Source organism: Buteo buteo, chromosome 4, assembly GCF_964188355.1.
Source record: "Buteo buteo chromosome 4, bButBut1.hap1.1, whole genome shotgun sequence".
NCBI lineage: Eukaryota > Metazoa > Chordata > Aves > Accipitriformes > Accipitridae > Buteo > Buteo buteo.
In genome coordinates, this window is record NC_134174.1 from 53,186,273 (window position 1) to 53,199,695 (window position 13,423).

Here is a 13,423-nt window from a genome sequence, read left to right on the forward strand (position 1 = left end):
TCATTATGTAGGACTGTAAAATAAGCTACAAAATGGATACAGATGAACTCAGAGTAAAATTATCCATGGAAACAAGCCACAGTCAGGTACATGTTATGAAAAGCCACAAGCTAATCTTGTCTCTAAGCAGTACAGATACAGAAAATGATAATTTCATGTCCATTTCCTAAACCTTAGATAAAGGCACCACTCAGCCGAAGGACCAAAGGGGATTGTTACCTGGATAAGATGAGAGCAGCGCCAAAGGCTGCAAAGACCAAGAGCACAAACAAAAAGCCATGTTGCAATTAGCCTAAAATATTCTGACAGTCCCATCAGCTGGAGAATGAAATGAAAACTCTTCAGGGGTGGGTTTTAAAACTATTGCACGTGCCTGAGACGAGACCATTGAGATAAGTTTTATCATCAGCAGGAAGTCTTCCTTTTCAAACTGCACATCTGATATGTATGCACAGAAACAAAACAAAAGCAGGTGCAAAGAAGCACTTCAGAACAATACTGAAGGGAAATTAATTTGGGGGTACTGAGGCATACAGATCCACCCCGGGAGCTCTCAGCTGCCCAGGGCACCCCCCGCCTCTCTGGCTGCTCCCAGGTCCTCTGAGGGGGCTCCCATACCCTCCCCTCTGGCCCAGTGTCAAGCTGAGGCTCCTCCAAGGCCTCACCTGAACTCCATGGTGGCTGCGTCGCAGTTTGGCTACCAGCGCTGTTGCCCCAGGCCCACCGCTGTCGTGGGGTCAGCCTCCTCACCGTGACCTGGCCTGGTGACCACCGGGCTGTGAGTGGGCCTGGTTGCCATCACTGGGCCTGACCCTCACCCTAATCTGCAGCCTCACATTCCCCACCTGACCTCATCACCACCACTGAGGACGTGCCCCTGGGCTGGAGCTGCCCCTGACTGCCCCCGGTGTGCCCTGCTCCCCGGCTGGGGGCAGTGGGACAGGCCCTGACTGGGGAGGCCCGGGCCCTTGCGGCATCCTGACAAGAACCTTTTGTCTATATGACTTCTCTAAGATTTTAAATACCATACAGCAGAATAACGTCTTCTTTGGTTTACTCTGATACGATTACTAAATGAAACATTAAATATATCTTTATATATATATATATGTATGTATATAAAAGAAATTATCTAGTATTTGAAAGTTGCTACTGGCCATTCTTCCTGCAGCATGTTTTGTATGCCATTTGACAGCAAGGGAGACCTAAGAAGGTCTAAACAAAGGTATCCATCCTGGTGGTTTTTTGACCTTGAGATTAGCTATTCCACAACCTCATGGAACTGGAAAAACATTTTTGTCTTCCAAAAACGATGTAGGGATAACAGCCATGGCTCACAAGTAGGTTTTCAATGTGCAGGGAACAGTCGTGCATATGTTATATGACTGACAGTTTATAGAAGTTTCTTTTTTTCAGGAATTGTATTATAAGCTAGCAGCTACCTAAGCTTTGGGGTTTTTATTTGCTGTTCTTTAAAATAAAGAAAGCAGATGCAATTTCTGTGAGACAGTTTGCTGGCTGGCCTCCCAAAGGAACAGAAGTGTTTGGTATTGCATGAGATGACACTAGAAAAACTCCACAGCTTTGTTTATTTACAAATTGCACTCAACAGTAAACTAATTCTCCTACAGAAAACTATAAGAAGCAAAAAGATAAAAAGCATGGCAAAAAGGTTAGTGACACAGATCTACATTTGAGTACACAGAATTACTGTTTACAGTAATGTCAACAGCTTCCTGAAGCAGTGACAAGGAAAAAAAAAAAGAAAAAAAAAGACGTTTGGCACTTGACATTTAGAAGAAGTTTAGGTATAAAGCAACAGAGCCCTCCTAGCTGTCACATTGCAAAATACTTCTAAAAGACACACTATTGTTTCTATGTATTTAATATAAATAAATAAATATTTTCAGCAAATTTGTTTCTTTTATGTAAATGGGAATGAAATAAAAAACTTCCTATAGAAAACAGTCCAATATGTTTTTGTCTTTGTTTGAAAGACTGCTTTTCTAAAAATATACAGTGAAGGAACTAAGGCTATTATACTATTTGGCTCAGCCTATAATTCAGCTCAACCTATAATTCCTCCTTTTTTAATTTTTTTTTTACCTTTATACCTTATATACTTTTTTTTACTTTTATACTTGTAATTGAAACTAACACTGAACTCACTTTTAAATAGTGCGTTCATGTAAATGCTCTGGACAACTGAGAAAATAAAGGTTGTTTAAAATTAAGCAAGCAAGCAAACCAATCCAAGGAGCTGTAAGGCTTTAAAATATTTATCTCAAATTCTAAAAGGATAAGTTTCAAGCTTCTGATTTAGATGCACTTCTGCTATTTAGATGTTGAAACTGGCAAAAAGACAGTTTTTCAGTGTCCAAACAACCCCTCAGTATGTAAGTGACAAATTCATGTAGGACGAGTCCAGGGAATAAGAACAGTTATTTCATACAGTTACAGTTTGCTTCTAAAAAAACTAAAACTAAACATAAATTAGTAATCCTTATGACAAGACACACTTTTTTGGATAATTTTCTAAATGCTTTAAGCAAGTATTGTCTAGAAACCTCACTGAAAGGCATATTAAAATCTTAAAGCAACAAGGGAGCATGTTGTCTTTTCTCTTATTAAAAATTTCACTCACTCAACTTTGACCTTTCAAAATAAACCCATATACTGTAGTTGCAAGAACAATAGAATGAATATGATAGAGTGATAGAGTGAATATGATAGACAAGAATGAGTGAATAGTAAGAACACTAGAGTGATAGTGTTGTGAAGAGTCTATTGTAAGAATAAATACAATAAATCAAAGTTAAGAAAGAACCCTTTTTAATACCATCAGTGGTACTCAAAAAAATATTTTGGTCTTCGAAACAGAATCCAGGAGAAGAAAAAAACAATCACATATCCAAGTATATCTACGTAAATCGGCTATGCTGTGTATCTGGCTTACACAATCTCGCTTCTCTATATACTAGTTGGTTGTAAAACTTGTGAAGAAAAGTGACATTTTTAAAATAACTTCTGACAAAAAGCTTTGTAATTTTATGAAATACCTTTGATATAACTTGAATATTGCTGGTCAACATTTGACTTGCAATGTGTTCCACACATCGTACAATCCTGGTGCAGGCTTTGTCTTCCTTTTGAGCCATCCACAACACATGGTCATCAACCAACATTATATTGCTGGCAATTTCAATAAGAGCATCCCCAATCTGGAAGAGAAAAAAAACCCAAAACCCAAAAATGGTATTGTCTGGAAAACTCACAAAAATAGGAAAAGAATACACAAGAGTACAAGTGAAAGCAGGCACTGTATCTCTCTTGGTAACCAACATTCAAAAACAGTTTTGATTCTATTAAGAAAATTAAATGGACTGAAAAATGAAGACCAAGAAAAGAAAAGTGCAACTGACTTCAAGGAAAAGCTTTTTTATTCACAATTTTAAAGCTTATCTTCTAGATACACCACAATCACCCTTTTTCTTAAACTGGTTAAAATTAACCATACCCCTCTAAAGAACTGCTTCATGTTTAATTAAAGGACCTTTGAGAAAAGAAAAAAAAAAAAAGAAAAAAAAAAGAGGGAAAATATATTTGAAAGGCATTTTTGTTACAGACATAGTAGGGTAAATTTGAGATATAACTCAGGTGCTCTAGCAAACCTATATCATCTCATTGGCTATACAGAAAATCTGGGCTTATAGCTTTGGATGTTTTAATTCACTCTTGTAGCTAACCCAAAGTGATAAATCTTTGTTTTGCCAGATGACATTTTGCAGGTTTTGGTAGATATGACTGCGTGTTTCAAATTTTTATTAGTATATTACATTTAGAAAGAATAAACATCACTGTCAGTACTTTTTGGTGATTATTTCAAATTGAAATAAAAATATTTAATTTTTAAAATTCTACAACTTAATTTGAGTGACATTTCAAAATTAACATTACCACATTACCATTATTTTTGAAGGCAAAGATATGCCAAAGATATACAAGGTTTTCACAAATAAATTGAATAGAAAGGTATATAAAAGAGAAAAAATGGCTGGGAGAAATATAGCTAAAGAAAAGTTCAAGAGGCTAAAAAGTCAATTAATAGAAACAGAAAAATAAGGCAAATACACAGATAATTCAGTGGGAAGGAAAAAAGAAATTCAGCAATGGTGAAAAAGGTTTAAGGAATGACTGAGGCTATGAAGTTAGTTCTGCATTTTCAATAAAAAATAAATAAATTTCACATGCATTGCAAGGGACAAAGAAATAATGAGACTATATGTGAGATTTTATGTGACTGTTCCTGAAATATTTAATCTATTTTTGAGACGATAATTACTAGATAACTCTAGATGGCTTTTGACAGTGTGACAGAATTATTGATACAATGAATAATAATAAAACACATTAAGAGACTGGAGTGATTTATGAGAAATGATTAAAGCACACACCAATCAGCTAACCAGTAACTTACTGAGGGCAGAAAATAGTCTATAAATATACAAAAGGAGAGAAATAAGAAAAGGAAATAATTTATATTATAATTAAATGCATTAATTAAAAGTAAATGCATGGCATTAAAAAAATACAAAAATTTGGGCTAATACGTGTACATCTTCTTGGCAAAAACCTGTAGTATATTGCAAATATGTCCCCAATGCAGCTGCTGAAGCTCTCTTGTTTGAGAGGTGAACCACCAGATGGGACAAAGTACCACTAACTTGTATAAAAAAGAATAATCCTATGCTGACTAGGAGAGGCGCTCCCCAGAAAGGATGTACAGAAACTGTACTAGTTTAGCTAAACTGGGTTTTTAAATTATTTTGATAAATCACAGAAAACCTCTGTGTATGTATTTTCATTAATTTCTAATGGTTTTATATAACTGTAGCTTCAGCTGCTAGTCAATTCCAAACTGATATACCTTAGTTCATGTGTTGCCTTGTATTAAATAAAGTTCAATCCTATTTATAATTACATGACTGCAGCCTCATGTGTGAAACTACTGACACTTGAACTTCACATGTATTTTTGTACCTTACAAGTGAGAGTTAAGAAATGGGTGTTAGGAAAGAGCTCAATGAATGAGGAACCCACTTAGTGGACTTGAGAGAGAGGAAAAAGTGTAAAGTTCAAAATAGAAGAAGGAAACAGACGTGAATTACGAAAAATGTTCTTTAATTATGAAAACAATAAGGGATTATGAAATAAGAGATGTAGAGGTGAGTGGTGGAGATGGAGATGTTTCAATACCAAAAACTAGAAACTGAAACTTATTTGAAAGGTGGAAGAAATCAGTTAAAAGATTAGACATGGTGCTCAGTTTTAATGGATAATGCATCAGCTGCTAGAAAAATAAAGAGGCTTTATGGTAAATCCAACTGTTTCTTTTGGATGGTAAATTTTTATTTTGTCAGAAAGCAGTAAGATCTTATAATTATTTTGAGCCGAAATACAGTTGTAGCTTTGAAACTTGATTCTTGGAAAGCACTTAATAATACACTTTCGGTCTGGCATAAAATGATGAAATTGAAGTTGGAGGCTTTCTCAAATTGGCACTAAAATGTTAACTGTTACAATCCCCAGAGCTAGAATGGAATGAACATTGCCAAACCAAAGGAAAACAAATGTTTTAACTATAGCTATCATGTGTACAAAAATTACAGGTTATGAAATCTTTATGCAAGCAGTTACTCTGAAAATTAACAGTAAAAACTATGATGAACATTGCTGTTCTCTATAAAAAACTATTTTTCCCATAGGGTTTGCATAACTCTCTGATTAGATTTCCCTGTAAAAAAGCCATACATTATGCCAAAGGTTTCTGTAGGAAGTTGCACTTAAAGACGCATTATCTTCTCTTCACATGAAGTGATACATGCTCTCAAAACTCAGTGAAAACCTCCTGATGAAATGGAGAAAACAAAAGCAGCATGTGTAACTCCAGTGGCCAGATGGAGAGGCACCCTGAGTTCATTCTTACATGTTAGACACGGTAGAAATTAAAATGAAAAAGAAAATTAAACAAGTGACTTATTGAAAACCAATTTTTATTCCTAAGGAGCAATGCTTTTGTCAGTCAGATGAGATGGCTTAGTTGTCCTTTTTGGCATAAAGAAACATCACAGTATAGGCAGAACATTTCCAATCAGAATACCAGCAATCGATTTTAGAAGCTACTCTTCAGTGTGTGCCTGAATACATTAAGAACAGGGCCATATGTGAAGACTTCACTTCTAAGTGATACTTTTTTTCAGCATAGAGAAGATATCTTACATCTTCAACTTCATCCACGAAGACAATTAACTTTTCCATTATATAAGCCAAATATATTACATCCATTTTATCCGCAAAGTGAGAAGCACCTCTTGTGTAGGCTGTCAGCTGGCGGGAAAATTCAAGCACGGTTGTCAAATTGATGTGCATCTGAAAATACATCAGAATTGTTAGGTGTAATAAATCAGCTAGCTTCATTCTCTTTTAAAAGCTGGGGATCACATCCATTTGTATAATGCTTACTATAAATTCACATGGATTTATATGCATCAGTAGTACTATGGGCATAAAATTCAGGGCATATGAATGTATCTTCAGCATTAGGTCTTAGATTTCAGTGCTGTTATCTGAAGACACCACCAGAACAGGCCAACAGATTTTGAAGATTTTTGTCTACCTTTTCTAGACTGTAACTAACTGGCCTTATAAAACATTATACCAAGCTACTAACCTTGCCTTGCCTGTACCTTTAGATCATCATGACAACAACAGTATCAATGAGGGTTCATATATACAGTGGTGCATGGTGGGAGAACAAGGGACAATGGTAGTAAGTTGAAAGAAGTTCAGTTCAGATTGGTTATGAAGAAAATCTTTTCTGCCATGAGGGTAGTCAGGCATTTGAACAGGTTACCCCCAGAGGTTGTGCAGCCTTCATCCTCAGAGGTTTTAAAGACCTGAGAGGTTAAAGCCCTGAGAAAACTGGCCTAACCTCATTGCTTACAGGAGAATGGACTGGATTCTGGAGACCTTCCTAATTGTTTTATTATCCTATAATTGCACTGGCTCTCTTAATATAGTAATTATCCTTATTTAAGTAGGAACACATCTGAAAACAAACTTCCTGTGGTGTTATCTAGCACTACTGATTGGGAAGAAATGATCAGGAAACTGAAAGTTGTAAAAGTTATTATGGCAGTTACAGGTCTGTGCCATCCTCCATGCTGTTCCTTGTTATGTTCTTTATCTCATTCTCTCTTTTACTTATCTATAAGAAACCATTTAAGTACTGCTTTTTTGGAAGACATCAAAAAGGCATTCTAAAGTAGGCTCCATTTCTGCAGCTCTTTTAAATACGTTATGGACAATGGCAATGAGGAAAGGCACTTCAGCTGATAGAACTCTGATACAGGACTTCAAGAGAAATTAACATCTTTCTGGTAAAAAAGCATGAGGAGAAGACAAAGAAGGAACTGAAGTGAAGTACTGATGACCCTGCCAACATTACTAATGGTCATGTGGACCCCAGGCACCAAGAGAAAAAGAATATTAAAATAAAGACAATAAATGCTGTGCACTTGCTCCTACTACAAGTTCAACTACCAAACAAACTCTTTCACGTAAAACATTTTGTTAAAAGTCCAGCTATCCCAAAGTTGTGGCTGAACAGAAATTTCTTGCGAGCTCTCAGTACTAGAGAAGGGAAGCCTTGGATTTCATAACGTTACCTGACTAAAAGCATGAAGAACTTGAGTTACTTCTTGTGAATAAGGACATTCAGAATAGTTTTCTTCATCCCAGCGCCCAGTTCGATTACATTTACGCCATGCCTTAGACTCTTCTGCGCCATTGTGAAAGGCAATGGAGTTAAAGGAGTACTGGAGACAGGGATGGTAAGCAGTTATCCCGGCCAAAGTTTTGGGCCATCTATGAACAACATGGTAATAAAAAATTACAATGTAAAACTTCTTATTTAAAGGCAACTTACAATATAGCAACAATATACGGAATATATGAGAAAAAAGGCTGTTTTAATTTTTACCTCATTATATTCTATAATTTATTACTTTGTTTCCTTGAAAAACGTCAAAATTATACAGGTTCAAGTCTGGCTGGTCACACATTAATTCTGCATTAATTCCAGGAAGGTTTTTGGTATTAAGGAAAAAAATACAGATGGCATTTTCCCTACATTCATCTTTACAGACTGCACAAAGCAGAGCGGTAAGTCCATAAAGCAAAAAAACCCCAAACCCTATTATTAAATGCTGTAAAACATAAATGCTAAAAACGTACCTGACAATCTTTGCTTTGCATTTTGACCCAACACTACAAAGCCCTCTCTGCCACAAAGCCCCTAAAAGCAAAAATCCCCAAATGTATCAGAAACCAATAAACAAGATTTCAGCAAAGATTCTGTCTCATGGAGGAGGAAGGAGCTAACCCTCAAAAATTAACTCTTTAGATATACATGATTTATGTAGTGTGATTCCAAAACAAACAGTCTGAAAACAAACTATAAACCAAGAGCAGCCAGAATTGTTCTATTTAGCTCATGGGTCTATTACATATTACTTTTTCTGTATACCTGCTGCATTCTTTAGAATGGCACAACTGGGATCTATTTCTTTTGGTACCAAATCCATTGTCATTTCCAGGCTAGTATGGACATAACAGGATCAGGTAATTGGGAGAAATTAAAGAAAACCAGAAGTGTGTCATCAGCAGGTCAGTATGTCTGGAAATGATATGGTTCTTTAATTGCACTGATGTGGTGACTGAACCCAATCAATCATAAAAATATTCTACTTGCCAGTGAAGCCACAGCTTGACAATCAATCTTTGCTCAAACATACATATTAGCCCCTCTTAGTTGTACAATGCAGGTCCATTTGGACATCGTTACACCATATACTGACATGTTTGGGGCTATGTAAGTTTTCCTGGTTTCAAACAAAGAAAAGGTAAAAAGAAAAATATTTTTACGTGTCATAGCCAACTGTCACTGGACTAACTCATTTTGTGATACAAATTCACGTGATGCAAAATGAACCATGAAAGGAGCTTCACAAAAAAATCAAAATATGTACAGTAGCATATTCTCCTTTTGCCTCTGGGCTGAAATACTGAAATATTATTTTTAATTAAACATTTGCATTAATGCAATTGGGCCACACTGAGTAAGTAGCAACTTACCTCAAAAGTAAAACTAAGATAATTCTGAACCTTGTATTAGCACAAGTAGCAGAATCTGGCCTTTATGAATAGGAATGATAGGACACAACATTACCTTTTGCATTTCAGAATGATTTTACAGAGAGCTGGAAAACAAAAAATGAGGAAAATATGGCCGTCCTAGAGTAAAACTCTTAGTACATAAGGCCAATTCATTCTGACTCACAGTGCCTAATTCTTGCTGCAGTTGTGCAATTATAAATACCACCTAGGCTGGTCAACTGAAAGAACGACACTTCCCTAACAGTTGATGCTTTTTTTCCTTTTTTTGCCCAATAAAAGAACTGTTCTTTCTAGCTTTGCTTTTGTGGTTCAACTCTTTCTACTTACATACTTGCTATGTTACCAAAACTTCAAAGGCCTTTGTAAGAAAAGTTTCTGGTGTGATAGCTGCATCTCTGAGGATAAACCTTTGGAACAATTTCAAGTGCTAATGCTGAGTTTGAGCCTGATCAATTCTCTATAATTTTGAATTCATTCCCTCAAATGCCAAAAGAACCTATGGACTCAGCATCCTTTTGATATACATTTTAAAAATAAATTTATATGGATTTCTGGAAAGATGATCAATAGCGAGAGAAATGTGCACTCCTGTTCTTTTGATTTATATAAAATGACAAAAATCCCCCTGATGTTAGTTTGTGCAGTCTGTAGAATTTATATATATTTATTTATGAAGAAAAGGATGTCATTTTATGGCAAGAACATGAACTTCATAAAGTTGTCATCTAAAAGATTCAGTATGTGTTATCTGATAGGAAGTATATATGTTTTTAAAGATCTAATTAAAACACATTTAAGCATGTCCACTATGAGAAAACACAATGGCAGTTTTTGCGATGACAAAAAAAATCTGCAGCTGAGAATGTCAAAGATCTCTAATAGATTTTAATCCATATATACAGATTAAGTAGGTATATAAATATATGTTCAGTAAATGTGGCATACTCACTGGAACTGAGGTTAACACATAATAAAATAGCTTCATAGTAAAGAGAAAACAGATTGTGTGACTCGGTTTCTCCATTTCTTTCTAATTAATTCCTTTATTTTTATTCAAACACAAGAAATAGTAGTAAAAGGCCTTTGAAAAAGTTTGAAGGTAACTTAAAAATGAAGAGAGGCTTTCAGGTCAGAAGTATTTGCAGAAAGTTCTGGCATTTAAGAGAAGCTTCCTCTTTCGTCTACTTTTCATTTCATTAACGATTCAAGCTGAATTCTTATTATAATTCACTTGGTAACAAATTACCTTCTTGATTTCTCAATGGGAATGCCATCATACATCAGTGTTATTGTCAAGCAGGTAATTATATTTTGTTTAAGAGCTTTATGCATTTCATTGAAGTATTTTAGAGCTAACTGAAAACAAAGGCAAATTCCACATAATCCTTAACTTTTTCTTCAGTTTACAAGGATTAAAATTAAAAAACCCCACCAGCATATGTAGATAAAAGTAAAGATGAAATAAAAATTACATTTAGTGAATAAAATTGAGCAGACTCTAAGATTCAGATAGCCGACGGATGTGTTTTCTAATCAAGTGATGTATTGGTGGAACCATGTGTGTCCTTAAGCTCACCTCAAACAATCTATTTGTTTTACTAAGTAGTTTTACTTGCTGTTTTGGTTCTCTTCAGAGAAATATTTTACTAAGTTTTATGTTATTTGTTACCTCTAATCTCAGCTGAACAAAACCAGCAGAACTGGAACAGATTAGAAAAATACTGAAGATTTAATCTTCTAGCACTTTAAATGCAGTGTTATCATAGTCTATAACTTAGAAAAGACAAAGAACAATTTTGAACTCTCTCTCATTTAGTTGTAAAGAGCTTACATCTTTTGAAATTTTCCATAATCTTGCACTGAGGAATCAGAAGATTCTCTGACTTTCACAAACCACTGCTGCTCTTGAAGCACTAGCTGCCTTTTCCCATAAAAATCACACAGTGCTCCTCCTTCCTACTATACTATGTAAAAATGACAAGTAAAATAAGTGATGTCTTCGTAACTGACCCTGAAGTATCATGTAAGCATGAATATGGTCTGTATCTATATCAATATATGAAAGACACTCCAAAACCAGAAATTCATACCTGAAATCTCCCTTGTTGTTAATAACTCTTTCTGCAGGGCAGTAGGGTGCAGCCGTTTCAAGTACCACAATTTCTACTCGTTTAGTGCTATTTCCATAGGAATTGTTGACTAGACACTCCCAATCTCCAGTTGCATCAATGTCAATGCTGGATAGGATAAGTTCACTATAGAAATAAAAGATTAATTATTGTATATACTTAATTATATAGAGATTGAGTCATTGGTTTTCTGACATTAACTTATCTTCAGAGATTTTCTATGAAAATATAAAACCAGGTTTTGCTCTATGTTATTATATGGACAGACAATATTTGAATGACTGGTATTAAGATTTTAGCAGCAGTTGACAATGCAACCAATCCAGAGAATGCTTCCCTTCAGCTGCGGTTGCAGCTTCTATGGCATTTCAACAACAGAATCTGTTGCTCCTGTGGTGGCATGGGAAAAGTTTTCGAGAATAGCCATTGACTTCGGAAGCTGAATATAATTTTTCTGATGAACGCAAAATGAGATGAGGCAAATGCTGATATTTCTTTCAGTACTTTACTACTCATGAACTTTCACATGGTCCCCCACCAAATATGAAATGTAGTTATTAATTTAAAGAAATTAAGGTTGTATTAATTCTTTATAATGAGTGTTAGACAAGTTAAATATAGAGACCCTTTGTGGCTTCTCTTACAATACAAACATTGTGCAGGACTGCACCACACCAGTATTTAGCTGCCTAAGCTAAATATTCTGTATATAATTAGAGAAGGAGGAAATAATTTCAGGAACACTTAAAATTGTCTAGAACCATTCTGGTTAGTATTTTCTCTATATATTTTAAATCCGGCAAGAAGCCAGATATACATTAATGGATATAGCCCAGGCCCCAATGAAGTCAATAAAGTTTAATTTTTCGATTGACTTCATCAGGTATAGAATTTTATCCAATTACTGTAACTCTGTAGATCTCATAGACAAAAATAATGCTAACTACTACATTTTAAGAAGGTAATACATTAGATCTTAAATCTGCCATTGGGATAGAAATAAATTTTACCACAGTTTTAAAGAACATCTTTTGAAAGTAGCTGTGAGAGGAAAAAAGGTAGTAATTATCTGAAATATTTACTTTGCTTGACACAAATAGCTCATCTTTGAATATGCCTTGTGGTTTAGACAATCAGAAATTATGTGGGAAGAAAAGTGGTACAGTCAGAAAGAGGGAGAAGGTATATTATAAAAACAGAAGCACAGAATTTAAAAGTTTTTACATTGATTTCAGATCTGTATTTAAAACAAAATCTTAAAAAGTTCTACTTGTGGCTTTTGGTACTTTTGTAAAAAGCCTGACATTTTGAAAGAAACACAGAATAACTACATGTAATTTATTTTTAATTTTTTTTTTCTCTTTTAAACTTTTCTAAAAATGTCATCCTTTTTCAGTTTAAACCTTTGTATATTATACATGCACTTTTATTAACTTGGCTACAAGAAAGGATCGAATCTAATCTCCTTCTATATAGGCTACTTCTGATACACTTGAAAGTAGACCACAATCAAGGTAGGAAGCGATTAGTCATCTGTGTATGTAATTTTCCCTTTGAAATATGAATACAATGAAGGATGATTTTCTCAAGTACTTACTACAGGACCATTATCTTGGTCCCCAGAAAACAAGTAAACCATGGTAAATAGCCTTTGATTTAACTTAAATTGCTTCAGAATTTGTGTGCAGTTCTCCAGATATTCAGTCAAATCTATCATTAAACAGTAACTTTAAAAATCTCACGCTGTTCTTATTTATCATGGCTTGGAGCTCCAAGTACCTTGTAACCCCCTATTCCATTTTTACAATGAATTCTAACATGTTTTTATTGCAGCAAATATGCAAAAAGCATCACTAGCCGTTCTCAGAGTAGCTCAATATTTTCATGTCAAAAGAAGCAATTGTTCTCTTAAGAAGTCTTAGATGAGAAAGACGAGTAACAGCAGCCTCTTAGCTAACTCTTAATACATCTTTTTACATTCAGGATGAAATACTTAAGTGAAATTAGCCAGTTGATAGCAATTTCTTAATTAAATCTTCTATTTCATATGTCACAAC

The 13,423-nt window shown here is 34.9% G+C and overlaps 1 protein-coding gene across 1 annotated transcript in view; it reads right to left on the reverse strand.

The window, feature by feature from the left end:
• LOC142030257 (adhesion G protein-coupled receptor A3-like) overlaps positions 1-13,423 on the reverse strand; it is a 289,857-nt gene that overhangs the window by 132,947 nt on the left and 143,487 nt on the right. Inside the window, exons 8-11 of the mRNA XM_075026136.1 lie at positions 11,328-11,492; positions 7,728-7,926; positions 6,280-6,429; positions 3,060-3,221 (exon numbers count right to left, since the gene is read on the reverse strand). Coding sequence (XP_074882237.1) covers positions 3,060-3,221; positions 6,280-6,429; positions 7,728-7,926; positions 11,328-11,492 — 676 coding nt within the window. The remainder of the gene's footprint in view (positions 1-3,059; positions 3,222-6,279; positions 6,430-7,727; positions 7,927-11,327; positions 11,493-13,423) is intronic.